At 27.8% G+C, this 22186-nt stretch overlaps 1 protein-coding gene across 1 annotated transcript in view; it reads left to right on the top strand.

Moving 5' to 3' along the window:
* Positions 1–22186, top strand: part of LOC136970005 (triple functional domain protein-like) — a 231686-nt gene that overhangs the window by 68122 nt on the left and 141378 nt on the right. The window contains 8 exon segments of the mRNA XM_067264363.1: positions 2777–2887; positions 2889–2969; positions 5797–5966; positions 9567–9738; positions 11343–11504; positions 15387–15569; positions 18757–18876; positions 21120–21311. Coding sequence (XP_067120464.1) covers positions 2777–2887; positions 2889–2969; positions 5797–5966; positions 9567–9738; positions 11343–11504; positions 15387–15569; positions 18757–18876; positions 21120–21311 — 1191 coding nt within the window.

The following is a 22186-nucleotide window of genomic DNA, read 5'->3' as shown; positions in this document are numbered from 1 at the left end:
GCTTGGACCATTATCCATCAGTAATAGGGCCATTGGTTCAGTTTTTTTAAATTCATGGTAATATTTTACATATGGACAAAAATGTGTGGTAAACTAATTTTGAAAAATGTCTTTAGTGATCCAAGATTTTTTTATTAAATTTCCAAATCATAGGTAAACTAGATTTTAAAATTTCTTTCTTGGCTCTTGGCATTTTGGAGTGATACACAAGCAGTGATTTTAATTTAAAATCACCATTGTTGTTATCACCCAGAAGAAGAGTGAAATGGTCTTTTGTACCTTTGAATCCCTGTGCTTGCTTTCAGTCATGTGATATAAATGTGCACTTTGGCATGCTCTTCCAAAAACGTCTAGTCTCATCATCTTTAAGAACTAGTTCTGGAGGATAATTCCCTCTTTCAATTATGGCTTTTAAAGTTGCTGGAAAAGCTGAAGCAGCTTCAGTATCTGCACTTGCTGCTTCTCCGGTGATTCGAATGTTGTGGAGATTGCTTTTTTTTTTTTAATTTATTGAACTTACCTCTGCTACCTGCAAAGTTTTCATTTGTATCCCCTCTTTGATTTTGAATATGATTAAAAATACTTATGGCTTTTTGCATGATATTGCCTGACTTATATGCCTGGCATATTGTGTTCAATTTTGTCATCAATCCAAATTCAAAGACATTTCTCATTTCCTCTGAAACATTGCTTTTGGATCTGGTTATCTTTGTTGCAGAAGATGTTGTGGTTACTGACAAATTAATTTTGTCCTTGTTTTTTAAAATGGTTCATATAGTAGAAGTAGACAAATTTGAAGTGGTTTCAATGTCAACTTTATGTTTACCATTTTCCAATCGCCTCAGTACCTGCATTTTAATGTCAAGTGAAATGCTTTTTCGTGTCATTTTTGTTTTAACTGCATTATTTTTACTTCCTTTGAATAATCTAAAAAATTACAATAAATTACAAATATATTAATGAAATTGAATTAAATTGAACATATATTAAAATTTGGATAATAAGGATTAATTTTTAGTGAACAAATAGAATTTTTATTGATTTTCTTACACAGTAATGTCAATGATTACAGAACATAAATTAATAATGTTTCACTCAGCACTCTAAATCGTATTGATAGCATAGACACTATTTCATTGCTAATGAACACAATGTATGAAAACAAATACACTGAACAAATAGATTTAGGGAAGTACAACACTCCAACGAATTGCTATCTTCTGCCAATTGGTTTGTGTTTGGAAATAATTATATATATGAATGAATGAAATGCCACGCTAATTTGAATCAGCATAAGTTTTGAGCTTTTTTTAGGCTTTGAGCAGATCATGTTATATCAAATCAGTGTTATTCGACAAGGTCATACTGTGTGTATGCATGTATATATAATCTTGACAAACAGAATCTTAAAATTATTAAGATTGATAGTAATTTTGTAAAATTTTTGACCATAAATTGCTTTTTACAAAAACAGTCAGAAAACAGACCTAATAATTGCTTTATACAGTTATATTAATTTTACATGAATATAAATACAAATACTTACAAATATACTAAAAAAAAAATCACTTAAAACAATTCAATTCATGATTTTAGCCTGAATTTTAATATATATACTATCCATAGTGATAATCTAAAGAACTAATAAGCAGAACTGTTACATGTAAATTTTGAATAAATATTACTATTTGTATATCATCATACATAATAAATTCACAAATTATATTTAATTACATATAGATAAAAAATTAAAAAGTTGGGAAAGCATTTAATTCTATCTTTCCTCAATATAAGCAAAATAATACAATGTTATGTAGCATGAAAGTTCAGTATTTCTACAATTTTGTAAACTTAACATTATTAACAAAATTATAATTTCAAGAATTATTGATATTAGATCACATGGTTTTTTTTATTTTTATTTTTTAGAATGGCTTCACGTATTTTTAGTGATTGTTTTGTTTGTTTTTTTTTTTAATGCCTCATTATGCTGTGTCTTCTCTGCACATGCCAAACAAATTTCAACATTATACATTGTTTAGTTTACATTGTTAGAGAAATTGTTTTGGTTTCAGAACAGTATTCTGGAGACTGGCACCCTACAAACTTTGTGATATTGTGGGCTAATGTGAAATGAGTTCAACTAGAAATAAATGAAAGGACTGAGGCTTTCTTGGAGGAATCATACATTTAAATTGTTAAAGATTATAGTGCTACAGGTTATCTTATGAAGACAAGAATTCAGGGTTGTAATGACTTAGACTTTGCATGTCATTGTCATACATAGCAGACGAACATTTGTGACATCAGGTCACCAAAAAATGACATCAGAATGGAAAATTGCTGCCTTTATGCATGCAATTGTGGGACAATAAAGAAAAACTGTACAGTTTTTCTTTATTGTCCCACATTGCCAATGCATAAGGCAGTTATTTTCCACAGTGGTTTTTTAAGGGCCTATGATAATCAGAAAAAACTTTTTGACAAATTTTTACACATTCAGATGGATAACATTTAGTTGTAGTATAAGGATATCATGGAAGCACAGCTAAATAAGTCAATTTGGTGGAAAATGCTTGCAAAAAAATGGTAGCTGCAAAAAAATCACTTCTATTGCATGTGATCATGGGTTAAAGTTATGCAAAATTTGAATAGAATAAACTTTTATGAAATTTGTGTTTTGCATTTTTCAATAATTGCTAGTTATTACTAATTGGAAAATAAGTTTAGTGCGTGTAAAGTACATACATAATTTAAGTATTAAAATTGCTTTCAGAACACTTACACCAATGCTGAAAAACTTCTGGCTGCAGCAGAAGAGTTAGCCCAAACAGGAGAATGTAATGCTGAAGAAATCTATAGTGTTGCTCAGGAATTAGAAGCACATATTACAAGTTTTTGCTTCTAGAGTTGAGAGAAGACATCAACATTTACATTTGGCAGTCATGTTTTATACTCATGAAAAAGAAGTGAGTTTTTTAATTTAAATTTTTATTTTACTTTAAAACAAAAACAAATTAATTTTTATTTATAAGAGTAGTAAATTATAGTGATTGTATTAAATAGCATTTTATTGTTTAATGTGTATAGATCCCTCAAAAATTTTTTTTCTGGCTTGCAAAATTATTTATACTTTGTGTACTTAATATATATTCTATGGGATGATATACCATAAAGTTAAATAATTACAAAATAATTAATTTTTTAAAATTATTTTTATAAATTCATACAGTTGTATAATACATTGTGTATTTAAAAAAAAAAAAAAAAAAAAAAGCATTTTCAAAATTACTGTATTAGTGTACAAGTATACAGTATACAGTTTAGAGCAAGAGTTCTTAAGAATGCTTTTTGTTGGCATGAGGAAAAAGGGAATTGAATAAGGAAAAATTGTTCTTTTTCCAAGTATAAGCAGGGACATAATGCAGCTGAAGCAACCTGAAATACCAAAAAAACTTTTTGGTGAAGGTTCTGTGAGTGAGCAGGCTATTGGTTCAAAAATTTCATTCTGGAAATACAAATCTCAAAAATCAAAACAGAACAGTAAGAACCCCTGGTTTAGAGAGAGCTATAATTTCATTGTCTTTGTTTTCACTGTACAGAATGGATAAAGCATTAATGGAAACAGCAAACTAGCATTATTATTATTATTAGCTTATAAAATTCAGTTTTAACATTGTCCTTTGGCATGTTATTCTGAGTTTTATCATTCAGAAAAAGTAGAATAAATTGACTGATTTGTTTCAGTTCAGTAATTAAATGAGCATTAATTTTGGGAGAAGATAGTAAAATTTAAAAGAATATTTTTACATGTGGTTGAATTAATAAATCAGTCAATGTTAGATAAGAATTTAAATAATAATAATAATCATCATCATCAATTAAAGAAATTACTAATTGAATAAAATTCTCATTTATAGACAGTTCCTAGAAATTGTTTCAAGAATTGTTGATTTTCAAAACTACATTTTATATAATTGTATTGTCATATTTTTATTTAATATGCATTTTCTAATTAAAAACAGACTATTTCTTTATTTCGATATTACCTTAAAAATTTTATATTATATACAGGGTGGGCCAGCGAAAACGAAACGGCAGAGTGTTCGTATTCGTCCAAGCAAAGCGCTCGGACAGGTCGATTTTACTCTCGAGGGGACATCTTTTGCAATAAAGTTTTTGCGATTCTGAATACAACAGACAACAAAAAATTTTAAAAACTCATTTATTTTGTATTAACTAAACAAGCATTTATTTCGAAAAAAATGTTTGTTTAGTTAATATTCAGAATCGCAAAAACTTTATTGCAAAAGATGTCCCCTCGAGAGTAAAATCGACCTGTCCGAGCGCTTTGCTTGGACAAGCACGAACACTCTGCCGTTTCGTTTTCGCTGGCCCACTCTGTATATTACCTTAATATTTTAGCATATTTTGTCTTCCTTCTTTTCTTGATATTGTCACATAATTTTTTTTATTATACAAGATATGGTTTTTTTCTTGCTTCAACAATTAAAATTATTTGTTCTAAATAAATTTATTTATATTTTGTTATCTTGGTTAAATAAAATGACAGATTTAAAGAATTTGCAACCATAAAATATGATTTTTTTTGCCTTCTGAATTTATTTAATTGGCAAAACTGTGGGTATAAACAGTAGCCTTTTAGTTATGTTACCATAACAATAAAATTTGTAAAGCATTATCAATTTCAAGTAGTTTTTGTTTTGCATTATTAGTTTTTAATACATTGAAATTCTTATTCTATTATACTCGAGCTAAAGTTATAGAATTCAGAAATCATAATTGATAATTTATTTACAAGATAGAATAAAATTAAATCTGCAAAATTGATCTGTAACACTGATTTAATAAAGGAAAGTACATGTCTAATCTTGAATGTAGTGTGCCACTATTCCAATGCTTGACTTACCTTGCTGATGTTACTTGAGACAGATATTTGACAGTAATGTCAGGCCTCAGACAGCAAATGCTAGTGTGAAGTTGCTGAAAAATGTGAACTTTGAAGACATTTTAATTTTCCTATTTGCTACACTTAGAATCAAAGTAAACTTTCTTGACCCTCAGAGAATTGGATGACATTATTCCATTGAATTTTATTTCTTCCTTGAAGCAAAACAATGCAACTTTTGATTAATATTAATAGGTTCTATGATCTTGCAAAGATCTCACCGGTATAACAATGAATTGGGGACACCATTTTTGAATCCAGCCAGTAAACGGCTATGTCAGATACTTAGCAACATCATATATTCACTAAACTGCATTGTAGTTGCTTAGTGAAAACAGTTAGTCTACCTTTTCAACATATTTTGTCACTTTTGCAGTTAATTTCACTACACTTTGAAATTTTTCTGTAATAATTAAATTATGAAATATACAAATTATTGTGAATTAATCTTTGAAAATGTTCTTAAATAATTATTTTATGATTTCTGTAACATTACTTGAGTTTTGGTTTTTTTAAATATATTGATGAAGTCAGAAGAAAAATATAATAATAACAACATAGCAGTTATTTGAAAGTACAAAATTATTCATTTTAATAGTTTTATTTGGAAATTAATATCATTTTACTTTATTATGTCATTTAAAAATTTTTTTATAACTCCTTTAGAACCAACGAAATAAACTGTAATTTAGCTTTCCAAAATATTATATGTAATATATATATATGTTTCTTCAATATATATATATATATTGTTAGTAGTATTTTATAATTAATATTATGAATTATATAAATGGTTTTTTAAACTTTTTTTCTATAATTGCATGTAGTTGTCTAATTGGTTTGATGAACTAAGACAAGAGTTACAGAGCAATGAAATAGCAGACACTGTTGAAGGAGCAGAGCAATTGTTAGAACAGTTCAGTAAACAACGGGATTCTACAATTGATGCTGCTGTAAGAACTATTAATGAAGGTGATGCACTGCTTGAAGAGTTAAGGTAAATAGCAAAACTTTACACCATTAAAGAATTATTCTTGTCAGTTATAATTCAAACTTAATCTCCTATTTGACATAATTTTGATATTCCATAACTTAAAGAATAATAGTCAGTCAATCTTTATTATTTGATATAACGGGTGTTATTACAAAGGGGTTAAAGAACGTTGTTATTTTAAGTTAGATACATGAACAAAGAAATTATATAATTCATATAAAGTTAGCATGACAAAACTAACACCAAATAAAATTTGGTAACAAAAATCAGATGGCAGTGTAGCAACTCAAACATCCAAAAGAATGTTGCAAGAATCAGGAAGGTGTTTTCTCATATCCATCGCTATTGTTCCACAAAAAGAACATCCAGTGTCATCTATGATGTTAATTATTTTACCATTTAGATTTATCGAAAACCTATTTAGTCTAAATTGTGCAGCAAATGACTTTACTTTATAACTCAAATTAGACAATAAATAAGGCACAGGACTCCACATTCCATTAAGAAAAATTTCACTTTTCCAACCTCTTTCACTTAAATATTGAACATCTTTTAACCGATATAAGTCTCGCAGTCCAGAAAGAACACTTTCACTTAAATACATATAACTAGATGACAATCCAATGTTATTTAGTAATCCTTTAGCAATAGCAGGCCATGGCTTCAAAAAGGCATTACCATTTATCTTTGAAAATCTTGTATATGTAAATTTTCGTTAGTCATCTTCCGGTAGGTCAGTAAGTTTCCTCCAAAATATAAACAATTTTATCAACAATCCAATAGCAAGGGGAGGTCTTCCCAATTCCATTTTCAATGCAGGTCCTGAGACAGATCTGTTAATATGGAACACCTGCTTAAAGTAGAATAACTGTATTGGTTCAAATTTGTCTACTAAAAGCCCTCCCCAAACTGGAAAAGCATAAAACATTCTTGGTCCAATCAAAGAATCAAATAATTTAAAATAATTATTTAATGAAGACGCTTTCATTTTAATAAGTAACTTGATGAGGTTGGAGATTTTAGATCTTGCAGCAAGTAATCCTTTATTTAAATGATAGGAGAATGTGCCATGTGAAGAAAAATAAATACCTAGATATTTAAAATTTGACACAATTTCGGTTTATGATTTTCTAAACTGAAATTATCTGTTTTTTTAAGTTTTCCACCTCTACGAAAAATCATAAGCTTTGTCTTTTCCGAATTAATTGTCGATCATCTTCACAATATCTTCAAGTAAGATTAAGTCTTTCCCTGTGCAAAGAAGCTGAATTAGCCAAGAGAAGGATATCATCAGCATAAAGAAGACAGTTAATTTTGACATGAGAAGACAATGCTATCATAGAACTTTGACTTCTCAGAAGTTTAGGAAGATCATTCAAAAACAAAACAAAAAGGATAGGACTCAGTGGTTCTCCTTGACGTAGTATTCTATTGGACTCAACATGATCAGTACAAAATGAAAAAGTTTCTATAAAATATCTAGTATTAGAAAAGAGACTCTTAAGTAAGTTGACAAAAAACACAGAAAGACCAATGCTCCTAAGCTTATACCATAACAAATCATGATCGACTGTATCAAAAGCTTTCTTAAGATCAATAAAAGCAGTATATAGTTTCCCTTGTTTCCTCAAAAGTGATATTTGAATGAGATCAATCAAAATAAACAAATTGTATTCTATGCCTCTATTTTTAACGAATGCTCCTTGAGGAAGTGTAACAATATTAAAATTGTTCGTCCAATTCTGGAGACGATTTGCAATAATGGTGTAAATACATTAATTAAAGCAATTGGTCTATAATTAGTTGGCGTCTGCCTACTTTCTCTCTTATATTTCATTCTTAAAGCAATTTGTTTCTAAGAAAAAGGAAAAGAGCAACTAGACCAAAAGGAATTAAACATATCCAATATATCCAGTAGTATTTCTGTAGAAAGGTATTTTACCATTTCATTCCTTATATTATCAGAACCTGGGGCCTTAGATGATTTTAATTTTCTGATTATGATGTCTAATTTGTGCAAAGTGTGATAGTCATCCAAAAGAGGAACATTATTACCAAGACTTAAATCAATATAAATTACTGTATTTGATCCAGCGAAATACTCTTGCAAATAATTTAACCAATCCGAGGGAGATAAAGCATTTTCACACGGTTTCTTAATTCAAAATTTATTAACTAGTGACCAAAAATCTCTAGTATTTTTTGTCTTCAATAATAATAGTTTATTTTAGCCAAAAATAACTTTTTCTTCACTTTACATAGCGACTTGTAACTTTTATTTAATTTACAGTATTTGTCCAATAGATTTCTAGTTTTGTTTCTTTGAAACATTTGTAGTATTTGGTTCTTTGTTTTCTTTAAATGTAGACACTGAGGATCAAACCATTGCTTCTCAAATGATGATAATGAAATGTTTTTTTTAACCATCCCACATTGTAAAGCCAAAGTCAACAAAATCTTTGATAATTCATCATAGTAACTCTGCACATCCAGCGAAAAGATCATTTTAACTGAGGTATATAGCAAGCTTACCGAAGACAAATAGTCATCCGACCTATCTTGTTTACATATGTAGCAAATTTTTGGAAGTTTCAGAGTTCATATGCTTCTGTTGTAAATTCAGATGATATTGAAAATGGAAAATGATCAGAATTGAAAATATCAAGAACTCTAAAATACAGTAGTCTGTCTAGTAAATTTACATTTACTGTTATTAGATCTATAACAGATAGACCGACTGTCAAAAGAAAAGTAAATTTAGCCAAGTAGTCTGAGGCACATTGACTGTTTAAAATATACAATCCATGTGACTTAATTAGTTGTAAAAAGCTTTTTCCTCTTTAGTTCAATATTAAGTTGTTAGATCTTTGGGAATTTAAAACATTAATATTACTCCCAGCATAAAAATTATCTAGTTACTCATTTATTCTAGCATTCATGTCTCCCAAAATAATCATCTTCAGAGAAATTCATCAACAAGTATAACATAAATATAAAAATATATAAATGATAAAAATATAACATTTTATTTTTGTAACAAATTACTTTATTTCAGCTAACTGTTAATTAATATATAGCCTGAGTAATCTGGCATTTAATGGTTTGATTATTACAGAATATTCAGCCTAACTATATTTAAAACTGTGTATTAATACAGTAGAGCATCGATTATTTGACCCCCGATTAACTGACTTATCGGTTAATCGACCGCGTTTTAGTCGGCAAATTCAAATGTTGGCTAGTGATGTGGCGCTACAATATTTGGTTATGTCTTGGCTACTTTAATATTATTTTTGTTAAATTTTTGCATGTTTTAGCTGGCAGCACTGGCTCGACCATGAAAGGGAGGCTAGTATTTAAATCAGGCCTAATACACTATACTAATAATGTATTTTTTCATACTTTTCGGTTATCCGACCAACTCCAGTCCCCAATTAAGTCGGATAATCGATGCTCTACTGTAATTAAAATTTATTGCATTTTAATGATTCATAAAATTGAATATTTAAGCTTTGAAATTAAGAATATTTTTATATAATTATATTTTTTCTATTATTTCTATGAGTTCAATGTTTACGTACATTTTTTTATTTTGTGTTTTAGAAATGCTGGAATTATGTCAGAAACAGATACTACAGGTTCTTATGTTGCAATACACAATTCTTTAGAAACACTTAGTCAGACAAGGGAAGAATTAGAAGATCTGTGGGCTACACGCAAACTTAAATTAGATATGTGCTTACAATTACGTTTGTTCGAAAGAGATGCTTTAGAGGTAATTTTTATTATGTATGGAAATAATCAAAAAGTAAAGGTGATTTATGTATGAAACTAACATTTCCTGTCAGAAGACAATTTCAAAGCTATCATATCTACTATATTATTACACAAATTTAAATATATTATAAAATATTGTTCTCAATTTAATTATAAATAATTTTAGATTGGTTTTTGAGGAACACTATTTTATAATAATTTGTTAGCCGGCTGTATTCAGCTTGATTTTGAGATTTAAGATATAATTTTTGAGCTCATTTTATAGTTGCACTTTTAATGAATAGCTTGTTGTGGGTTTTTTTTTTAATAAAATTAGAGATGATCAATTTTCTTAAATTTTACTTTATATAAACCTTGTTGTGTCAACAGTATGGAGAAAAGAATATTGGTTGCAAATATTTACAAATGAATGGAAAAAATTCAGAAATAGTAAAATAAAGTTTTCTTCAATGTAAACTATTTAAACTATACTGTACAACAATTTCAACAATAGTAACTATATTAATTAGTACTCCATTCAAGAAAACAGACAGATAATTATTTCCACTATTGTTAACAAGTTAAAAATATTTGTTTTTAGATGGAATTATAAGTTTGTGAAATGATATAAATTTTTAGAGAAGGAAAGGACTACACTATAACAAATTTTTTGCATCATGTTTTTTTCTTGATTTAATGAAAAATTGCCTTTACTTTTTGATTGACCCTTATATCTGTTGTTCAAATAATTATCTATTTGTAATAAGAAAAAATAGACTTATTTTTATCTTTATTATTTTAATTATTATTTGAATTTACTCTTTACGATTTATTTTAAAGTTTTGCAGATTATAATAATAGCAATAATAAATTTATCTTGTAGTATTATTGTATAAAAATAATAATACATCATAAATTCTATACTTATTTTTTACAAGCTAATGATAAAAATATTTTTAAAAAATTTAATGTCATATGAATAAACATAGTTAAATATTTAAAAATTTAATGGTTAAAAAAAAATCTTCAAATAAAATAATAATAATTGAAAGAAATAATCTTTCAATTATTCAGTAATTTGTTTAATGGAATAAACATTTATTCCATTAAATTCTTAACTATATTAACAATAGTTAAGAATTTTTATCTATTATGTAGATACAAAATACTTTAAACTTATACCTAAGTTTTATCTTTGAAAAATGTCATCTCAGGAAAATTCTAGGACAATTCAAGTACATTTAATTATAAATATAAGATACTGTACCTAAGATTGTGTTTTTAGTAAATCACAAAGAAACATATTAATCAATTGAACATTGAAAATGAATTAAAATTTGAAATTAATACACTTGAATTGATGTCTTAATTTGAAGGTTTAGTAAATATTTTGTTAGGATTAGTAATTAGCAGAATTAAATATATTGTTTTGGTGATGTATTGAAGGATTTTAAAAAATTAAATTATTATAAGTTTTGGATATTTGAATTTATTGTACTTTTTATTTTGTGTTAATTGTTTTAAAATGTTGTATTAAGTTATTTGCTTTTGTATTTTAAATATTTTTAATTGTTTTAAATTTAAAGATTATTATGAAATATTGGAATATATTATTACATTTAGATATCATCCCAGCTTGAGTTATGGGCGGAAGAATTACAACATAATAAAATTTCACAAGATATTCATGAAGCTGAACAAATGTTGCAAATTCATAGTGATAACGTTGGACATATGCAACAGACAACATTTGAAGTGTTACAAAGAGGACAAGAACTATGTCAAGTAATTTTATATTTTCATGTAATAAAAATAAATTTCTCTATTGTTTTACAGGTCATTTAATAAATCTTGATCAGGCAAAATATATTATGTTATACATGTATATGTCTTGTATACATTAATTTTAACACTACACACAAAAAGTGATATACTAAAGTTTTTGAGAGACTATTTTACTAGACCATTACAAAAATTTTGGATCTATAAAAATGAATTATTACTCATTTTTTAATCACTTTTAACAGTTTAATTTCAAAACAATTTGTTTTTAAACAAATAACCATACTAATGACTCAAACAAATAATCATACTAATGACTCAAACAAATAATCATACTAATGACTCACATTCATTTTTCTAATGCTTGTCTTTACTAATGCATATTGAAATAGTCATGTCAGAGTTCATGAAACAGTCTGTAAGTCCAATAATTTAGATTAAAATTACCGTATATTTCTGCAGATAAGACGAGGTATAAATTTTCGTCAAAGTTTTATAGTTTTATCATATATCTGTCCTTTAAGACAACCCCCAAATTATCAACAGCCTATGAATTTAGTTTAGATCAGTGATCATTATCTGGATAATAATACTGTACAGCATATACAGAATTATGTCCTATTCGTAATTTTTCGAATGAACAAATTTTATTTTCTGCCTTGCAATTGTTGCAAGCATTCTCACTGATTCGGGCATTCGGGTAAAGACCTTGATTATTCACAAAAACATCCTATGGGCTACCACATACCCTACTCTCTACTAATAAATAATTACAGTTTGTCCGTTTTTTTATAATGGTTTAATTTATATAAATTTTAATCTAATTTTTTGTATGTGTCCTATAAGACAACCTCAGATTTTGGGGGCCTGTTTTATGATTCAACTATCGTCTTATCTGCGGAAATATACGGTAATCAAATTTTAAGTGTTTGCATGTTTGCACGCACATGTGTGTGTAGTATAATTAAGATTTCTTTTCTTTAATAGCTTCATACTTTCAGTAAAATATTACTTATAATGTAAATATTTTACCCAAATATAATCTAAAAAATGATAGATCCATTTAGAAATGTTATTTTTTATCTTTAAAAGTTTTAAAATGAAAATTGTTGACAATTTAAATAAATTTAAGATTATATACAGTGGTACCTCGGTATATGTTTGCTTTAGAATATGTCCAATTCGGAATACATCCTGTTTGGACTAAACAAATTTTTCTCGGTGTACGACTTTTGTTCGGTATATGACTTAATTCAATTATACGTGCCATCTATGAACAAATAGCACTATCGGTGTACTAGACCAGACTAGACGTTCGTGGTGCTAACGGTCTATAACTTTGTTAAATTTCTTCTGATTTTAATTTGTAAGTAAAACTTTTTATTAATCATGAATTGCAAAAAGGCAAATGAAAAGCAACAGAAAACTAAAAAAATCACTAGAATCACAATGGAACTGAAAAAAAGATTGTTGAGAAATATGAAGGTGGTATGCACGTTCAAGATTTAGCTGTTGCATACCGTATTCCAAGGATGACGATATCAACAATCGTGGAAAATAAAGACATTATTAAATCTGCTAATGTTGCGAAAGGGGTTAAATCAATTTCTAAACAGAGATCGGAGACATTAGATCATGTTGAGAAATTGCTTTTGCTTTCGATAACTGAAAAACAATGTGCTGGCGACAGCGTATCAGAAGCAATTATTTGCGATTATTACTGTAATAACTTTAAAAATCTATAATAAAATTTATTTTTTTATTAATGTGCTCAAACAGTGTTTCAATTATTTTACAACCCAATTAATACTGTATACCATATCAAGAGTTTTTTTTACATGAGAACGGATTAATCATTTTTACATTACTTCTTATGGGAAAGGTTGGTTTGGTATACATCCTATTCAGTATAAGTCCAAGCATCAGGAACAGATTAAAGTCGTATACCAAGGTTCCACTGTACTTTAATTATACAATTAATAGTGCTGTTATAATTTATAATAATTTGATAATTCAGGTCTTGGCTTGATTGTATAAATTTAATTATCAAAAGTCCTATGATGATAATACTAATATTAATTCAGTAGAGCATCAATTGCTCAAAATAATCAAGATAGAAAAATTTTGGATAACTAATTGCACTTGGTAGGAAAAGAATGAAAAGATTAATACTGGTACCCTTGTATAACATAGTAGTGACATTTCAAAAAAGTGCTGTGTTATGCAAATCGATGCTATATGAAACAAAGGACTAATGCAAAACATAGGATTAGGTTTTAAAAGTTAACAAAAGTATACTATTATTTTTAGGTACTAAAAGAAATTGTTTTTTAAAGCAGTCAATAATTAAGTAACAATCACAATTAAAAGTACTGTATTATGTGTTAATATTAATTTCAGTTAAATGAGGGCATTTTCTTTTTACAAAGTATTGTCGTCATCTGAGTTTTTTTTTAAATATTTTTTTATTTTTATCATTAAAAAAATGTTTTCAATTGAAAATTTGTTCTAGCAGGTTGTATTTGTTCAGTCACTTACTCAGAGATTTTTCTCCCTCTCCAGAATTTTTGTTTGAATACTGAATTGTTTGAGTTGGGAACACTTTGAGTACCTAGATACCATTGTATTTCATTCATCATCTTTATAAATGATTAATTACCTACAGTTAAAAAAAGTTTAATAACACTTACCTAAAAATGTTTAAATAAACTTTGCTAAATACAAAGATTAATCTACAAAAACCTAGTGACAGTCTTGAAGGATAAAGTCTGAAAGCAATGACAACACCTGATTGAAAAGAAAGCTAGGACAAGGAAGAGAAAAATTGCACTATCAGTTTTCATTAACAAGGCATGTAACATTAAAGTAAACAAGGCATGAAACAAATTGAAAATTTCAATATTCTAAAATCTCTGAGAAAATTTGAGACAACATGCATGCATGCATACTCAAATAAAAAAAAAAATAGTGAATAACAGAGTTAGCACTTAAAAATTTGAATGGAAATTTCCCAAATATTTTTGGACTATGTTAGAGGGAAAGTGTGTTGTGCGGGGATTTCCTCAATTATCGAACCATGTTGTATGAGGGATACCTGTACTTCTACTTTATTTAAGGTATATATTTTATATTACCTTTTATTTATATATTTATTTTCAATTGTAATTATATTACAATTGAAAATAAAAATTCAAAGCATAGAAATTTAATACATACAAATTATAAGAAATGCCAGAAAAAATTATCTAATTAAAAACAAATTGTAATTTTTCATTGTGGTCTACAACCAACTGATGAAACTTTGAATTCAAAATTAAAATACATAATAGTAAAATTAATATTAAATAAAGGGCAATACATATAGAATTATTTATGACAATGTTTTTTTTTTTTTAAGTCACTTACTTTGCTTTGCTTTTATAGTTTATTTTTCTTTTTAACTCTGCTAAATCCCTGGTTTGACAACCAAGATTGTCATAAAAGTTGAAAAATTTTCTTAAGATTGTAATTTTTATCAGGTCAACATTATTTCTAATGCAAAAAATGTTTCACTGTGTATAAACACAATGAAGAATTTGATGCATTAGACACCAATGATTCATTGACCATTCTTTTCTATCTGTATTGTAATAAATGAAACCTAACACTAGTGTAGATAATGGGGTAGTTCAATAGTGGGACTATGGAAGATCACAAACAATCATTATTACATAAAAACTTCATAATTTCTTAAATTGATGATTATAATAATATATTCATATTTAATTTTAATATTGGATTATATATTATTTAATTATGTCATTTTATATGGACATAATTATTTTTAAAATGTAATGTTGAGATTTAATATACTTATTGAATAATTTTGGTATATTTTATAAATAGCTTTTTGAAACATCAGGAATCCAGTTAATGGCAGATAGTCAATATGATGCACATACAAGAGTCCAAGTGTTACTGGAATTTCTTCATGAAAGAGAAATGGATTTAGAAGATATTGCAGAAATGAAAAGAATTAAATTGGAACAATGTGTTCATCTTTATCAGTTTGAAAATGATGCAAATCAAGTACGACTTAAATAGCAATATATTTATTAACTTTAGTTAATATGAATGATTACACTCTAATCTGTTATTTTTCAAAAAGTATATCATTTTTTATTGGTACAGTAGAGAGTCATTTATCTGAATCAATTGGGGACTGGGGTTGTTCGGATAACTGATTTTTCAGATAACCGATTATGTATGAAAAATATATTAACTTGTCCGATGTTGAAATTTTTCTCCATTGCATGTCGCTTCGTGTTGAATTTTTGTTGATTTTTAAGCCTAACGAAAATTTTTATAATAATAGTCGAGGCTATTGTATCGTTACAAATTATTTCTTTATTTTGTACAAACAAAATAAATATATTGAAAAATATAAAAACAAAAATTATACTTCAGAAGTAAATCTAGTATCAAAAAGTTTGATTCAGCACGACACAGTCCGACTGGAAAGCGTTCGGATAACCGACGTTTCAGATAACCAGTGTTTGGATAAACGACTCTACTGTATTTATATAAAATAAATTTTAATAAAATTTCTGTAATAAATGAAAATTAAATTAATAGGTAAAAAAACAATACTGTTTAAATTTAATATTAGGATTCGATTTTTTTAAGTTTTGGTGAATTTTTTTTTATATTCAATAATAAATATTTTTAAAAACTTTTTTTAATATTAAAAAATAAAAATTATGTTTGTTTCTGAGCAATATTAAATATTACATTAATTTTAAAATTAAAATTTAAAAATTTAAATTCTAAAATTAATGTAATTATTGATATTAGCACGGAATGACAATCTAACTTCCTGCCTTTAGCCCATATTACATACACTGATTTTTAAGTTTTTCCAGAAGATAGCCTGAAGAAATTCAGATATTTGGTTATAGTGATTCAGACTTGGTTGTTGTTGTTGTGTAATAAATTAATTGTACACATGCATATATAGGATGGTTTCTTTTAATCAATCCAGTGAAATAACTCAAAACATATGCATCCTGCAAAATTTCATTAAACCAGAAATGTTAAGCTTCATTGGGATCACAAGATGGCATTATCATTTTCTTCATAGATGGAGCTACAACCAGTGTCGTGGAGTCTGTAAAGAAAAAGTCTGACTGCGACTTCAGCAAATTTGCAATACGCGGCTCTGACTCAAACTTAGTTTTTTTTTTAAATGTCACACTATAATTCCTTTTATAAGAAAGACCCTACTGGAGACCCGAGTATTTTTATCTAAAATTTTTGTATAAAAAGTCATACTAAAATTGATGGCAAGAATCAAAAAATGGATAAAGCAAATTTATCTTGGAAAAACTTTCAAGTACATAAAGAAACACACTACATTTTAATGAAATAATTCCACTTTTATTAGTTAATAATGAAAAGTTGACTTAAATTTAATTATTGGGCTGCAATTTGAAAAAATTATAGACTTATAAATTCCCACTGTTATTTGTCTGTCTGTTATTCCTTAATCTCAAGAACGGAGTTAGTTAGATAAAAGCCAAGGAAAAAAAAAGCCTTGGAAAAAAAAAACTATATACAAACTTCCAATGCAAACCAGAAGTCACGTTATTTCAATTAAAAAATTTTTTCCTAAAATGAGTTAGATGACCAGCACAACTCTATTGCTAACAGGAAAAGTATGATGTACAGGGGCAAGACACTACTAATTTGAGGTGGCAAACATATAATTTAAATTAAATAAATTTAAAAAATATGATTAAAAATTGCATCCCAGCATTACGACAATGTCACAATAAATAATTGCTCATTTTCAATAATAAAAAAAATTAAATACCATATTTTATGGATTGTTTGTCATGTTGGTCCATCCAAGGGAGACCATGAAATCAGATATTTCTATATGGTAAAAACCAGCATGTTGGTTTAAATGAGGTTATACATCCCTCTCTAGAGGGTACATTAAAAAAAATGAACACATTACCTTGCGTAAAAACTAGCGTTTTTATTCTAAAACTGCAAAACTGTCGGTATTACATCAAAAACTACAATTATTTATGTTTAATTTCTTCATTTTGTCTTCTTTCTAACAATATAAAATACTTGTGGAATGACAGAAAAGCTTTTTTACATTTATTTTATTGTAATTCGATTTAAAATTGCAAAAATAAATATATTAAATTTCAGAAACTTTGAGGTGGTCTTAAATTTTTTCAATATGTTTTTTATGTTAAAACTTTTAGCAGAGTGCTTAATTAATATGAGTCCCCTTGCCAATCACAATTATCTCCTATTGCAAATGATTTTCAAAGATATTCCATTTCCTTGAATGGTGAATGTTCAATTCCTTATTGGAAATGTCTGTTTTTAGTAACAAATTCTGTGGTATATTTGTACAAACAGTTCAGATTCTCCCAATCATATCTTCTCTTGTTGGTTCCTGTTCTTAGACAACATTTTTTAAATATCACTATAAATAAAAGTTAGGTGAAGTTATATTTGGCAATTGTATGGGCCATTGTACTGTTCCATATAATTTTCCTTCTTTTTTTAATGAATTTTACAGATATCTTTAGATGTGCATATTCATGGTGTAGTGACTAATAAAGTTCAAACACCCATAATTTGTGATAAGTGCATCTTTTGGAAAAAAATGCTTCAGATAACAGTTTGTTTTTTACATAGAATCATAATATGCAAATAAAAAAAATGGGAATTTTCATTTAAGAAAATGAAGTTTATTCCCTTTTTCCCAGTTGTAGTTCTCCATCTATAATGAAAATGATAATGCTATCATGCAGCCTCCTTAAAGTCTAGTATTTTTGGTTAATGAATTTATTGCAGAATGTGTATTTTTCAAGTTACTCTAGTGAATTAATTAAAAAAAATTGTTCTGTATATTATATATATTATATATATAATATATACTGTATATAGTTAATAGAAGTTTTAATCAAGCATGCACTAGTGCAAATCCTAACTATGATATTTGTGTCTAATCTTAATTAGGATGTTTAAATTGGATCTAAATTAAAAATTTTACATCTCAGAAATTCTGGGTTTTTTTTTTTTTTTTTTGTTAAATTATCAGTATATCTTAAAAACTGTGATATATTACATGATATAAAGAATGCAAAAGATGTAATAAATACAATTGTGAGTTTATATTAGTCTTATAATAATTGTAATAAATATATTTCTATTAAGGTTATTGTTATAAAATTGTAAATTATTTTATCAGGTTGTAAGTTGGATAAGAAATGGAGAAGCAATGCTGAGTGCATCTTTTATAATACCAACAATGCTGCAAGAGGCAGAACAGCTGCGTACAGAACATGAACAGTTTCAAATAGCCATTGAAGTAAGTTAATAAGATTATATGATATTTTAACATTTGTTAATAGTTAATCATTAATTTTGAACTTTTAAATTTTGGTTAAATTTTAAGTAAAATTTATGGTTTTTTACTTATGGACATAAATTATTATGTTAAATGATTAATCCTTCATTTGAGATGCGGTCAAAATTATATCTTAACATATAATAGCAGACTAACAATAGATCCTAAAAAAGTATGTAGTACTATGTAACTGTACTATTCAAGTATATGAAACTTGGAAACATGCATTTCTTTATTGTGTAAAATTTAGATACTGTGTTTCCCTAAAAATAAGACATTCCCTGAAAATAAGACCTAGTAGAGGTTTTGCTGAATTGGTAAATATAAGGCCTCCCCAGAAAGTAAGACCTAGCAAAGTTTTCATTTGGAAGCATGCCTGCTAAACAGAACACCAGAGCATGCAGCTATGATTTTTTTTAGCCTGCTGCCGTTATCCCTTATCTTCACCATCCATTGCAGAGCAGCTGCATGCAGGACATGAAGACCGTCACCTACCACCAACCCTGATGTTCCCTTCCACGGCCGTCACTTGTAAATGTGCAGACAAGGCATCAAGAGGCCCGTTGCCTACTGCCATACCATACGTTGTTCCTGCTGTGCTGTACGAGTGTGCTGTGGTGAGCTCCCCATGGTGGCCGGAAGCTACCATACCATACGAAAAAATAAGACATTTCCTAAAAATAAGACCTAGCACATCTTTGGGAACAAAAATTAATATAAGACACTGTCTTATTTTCGGGGAAATGGTAGTAGGGACAAGTATTTAATAAAGTTTAAGGCTTGGAAAGATATTAATACATCACACTTTACTAAAACTGATTATTACTTGATATTTTACTTTGTGTTATTTTGAACTAAATTATTAACTTGTTAAATATTATATTATGTTACTATTGATTTTGTTTTTGTAGCAAATTACCCCTTGTAACAAACTAAGGTTCATACAATAAAGAATTGAATTGATTGATTGAAATTTATGGTTTTGAAAATGAATGGAAGTTTTCCCCCAACCAATGGCCAACATGAGGTTTTTATTTCATATTTTATAATGAATTTATCCAGATGAACAGTGAGATAGAGCAGGGCCTAACATTTACAAGTCAGACCATCCAAGTTGTCTAATAATTTTATACACATTTAATGTGTATTCAACTTAGAATTCAAATGTTGATTTTTTTTGAGTAGTAAACAGAGAACTTTGACATCACAAGTATCAAATGATAAAGTTGCATGCATGATCAAAATATACTTTCATTACTCAATAATGTTTTATTTTTTGAAAAAAGAAAAGAACATGTAAATAGCAAAAAATTGTATTCTGTACTAAACCCAATAATATCAAATTTAGTAGAGATTGATAACATGCCTGGTCCAGATTTGGTCCTGGCCACGCTACTATGCCTGAATAACTTGGACTAAAAGCTTCAAAAAATTGTGTGTCTGGTGCAAAACAATTTTTTGACAACTACATTGTTTAGATGCAACTAAAGAGAACTAAAGTTAATTACAGAATAACATAAAGTTAATTTGAAGTACTCAACAGTTAAGTTATGCATATTTACTTAAAAAGTCAAAAGGCTGCAGAGGTTACTTGCATTTCACTTCAGGTCCAAAAACAATTCTTTAATTTTGCTATGCATATTAATATCATTCTGTTGCTAAACCACAATCATCAAAAATAAAAATATGCTACTTGTTTTATTAACAGAAGCTTTTTAACATGTTTTTGGAGGCACTTGGATAGTGAGAAAATGTACTTGTCAATCCTGCCTTGCTTTTTTTTCTCAAGGGTTGATTTGGTATCTTTTCTCATCAACATTTTACCAGTGTTTCTCTACTTTCAAAGCATGAACTTGACCCAGACAGTATCACTTGCACTAAATTGAATTACTTCAAGGGAAATGCTTATGACAAATTTTAATGAAGCATGCATGCATTATGTAATTTCAATAAAATTTCAAGACTTTCACAAAAAGCTTCTATTCTTAATATCATGAAGCAATAATATAGACAGTGCATTAAGCATAATAAGTGTTTCTAAACTTTCGGAAAGGAGTTGTATGGTAAATAAATTGTATACACTGTAGATTAGTATTAAAGAATTATAAGGATAAAATTTTGAATAACTTTAACTCAAATATTTTAAATAATAATTGAAATTTTATCCAATTTATGTCATTATTAATTTAAACATTTATTTTCAGAAAACTCACAGTAATGCTGTGCAAGTTCAGGAAAGAGCTGAAAGTTTGATTCAAGGAAATCATTACGAGCCAAATACTATACATACTATTGCTGAGGAAGTAAATACTAGATGGCATCAACTTATGACTCATGCAGAAGATCGCCATAAATTAGTTATGGCATCATTAAATTTTTATAAAACAGCTGAACAGGTAAGAATATGAACTTTTTAGTTTCATTAAATAGATTTAATTAAATAAGTGAATTTCAATTTACAATGATAGTTTGGAATTTGATTGTATTATTAAATAACTTACATCAACCAATGCAAAATTGTTTTGATTGTTGTAATTTAATAGTGTAAATATATAAAAATGTATATGCATATATGAACATTAAATTAAATTGGGAGTGTGCATGTATGAAGGCTGATTGAAAAGTAGACTGATATTTTTATTCAGAATTGGATGACTCCATGGGCTCTAAACCTTTTCTGTTTTTGAAGTAGCATCTTTCATATTCAATATATACTTTTTTACAATGTTTTAAAAATGATTCAAAGATGTATAGTAAACTATTTTGTGACATTGCTTTTAGTGTTGTAGCCATGGTGTTTTAATTTCATCTTCTGAGAACTTTTTTCGTGGTTGTTTTTTCATCATGGGAATCCTAGAAATCAAATAGTCTGAACTGTATTGAGGTTATTCCAGTGTAGTCTCAATAATTTTAGTTAGTTCTGTCAATGCAGCTGCAGCATGTAGCCTGACATTATCCTAAAGCAGAAATCACCATCTCTTGAGCAAATCTGGTCTTTTCTACCTCATAGGTCTATGCAAATGGACTTTTAGGACATCTGCATAGTAGTCAGTGTTAGGTGTCTGTCCATGGGTAACCCTATATTGTAGGATCGTATCATTTGCATCAAAGAACAATACTTTCAGAGAAACAGCTGTTCATGTGGTAAAACATGATATGAGATGCTTCCACTCACTGTGACAGAATGCCAAAGACTATGGCAGTCCAACTGCAGGCTTAGATACATTGATACATGACATTCATAAACTCTTGTGCAGCATTGCCATGTCTA

This window comes from Centruroides vittatus, unplaced genomic scaffold (assembly GCF_030686945.1).
Source record: "Centruroides vittatus isolate TY-2023 unplaced genomic scaffold, ASM3068694v2 contig_1863, whole genome shotgun sequence".
In the NCBI taxonomy this organism is placed as follows: Eukaryota; Metazoa; Arthropoda; class Arachnida; order Scorpiones; family Buthidae; genus Centruroides; species Centruroides vittatus.
Note: the sequence above shows the minus strand (reverse complement) of the source record. Positions and strands in the feature narration are given on the sequence as shown.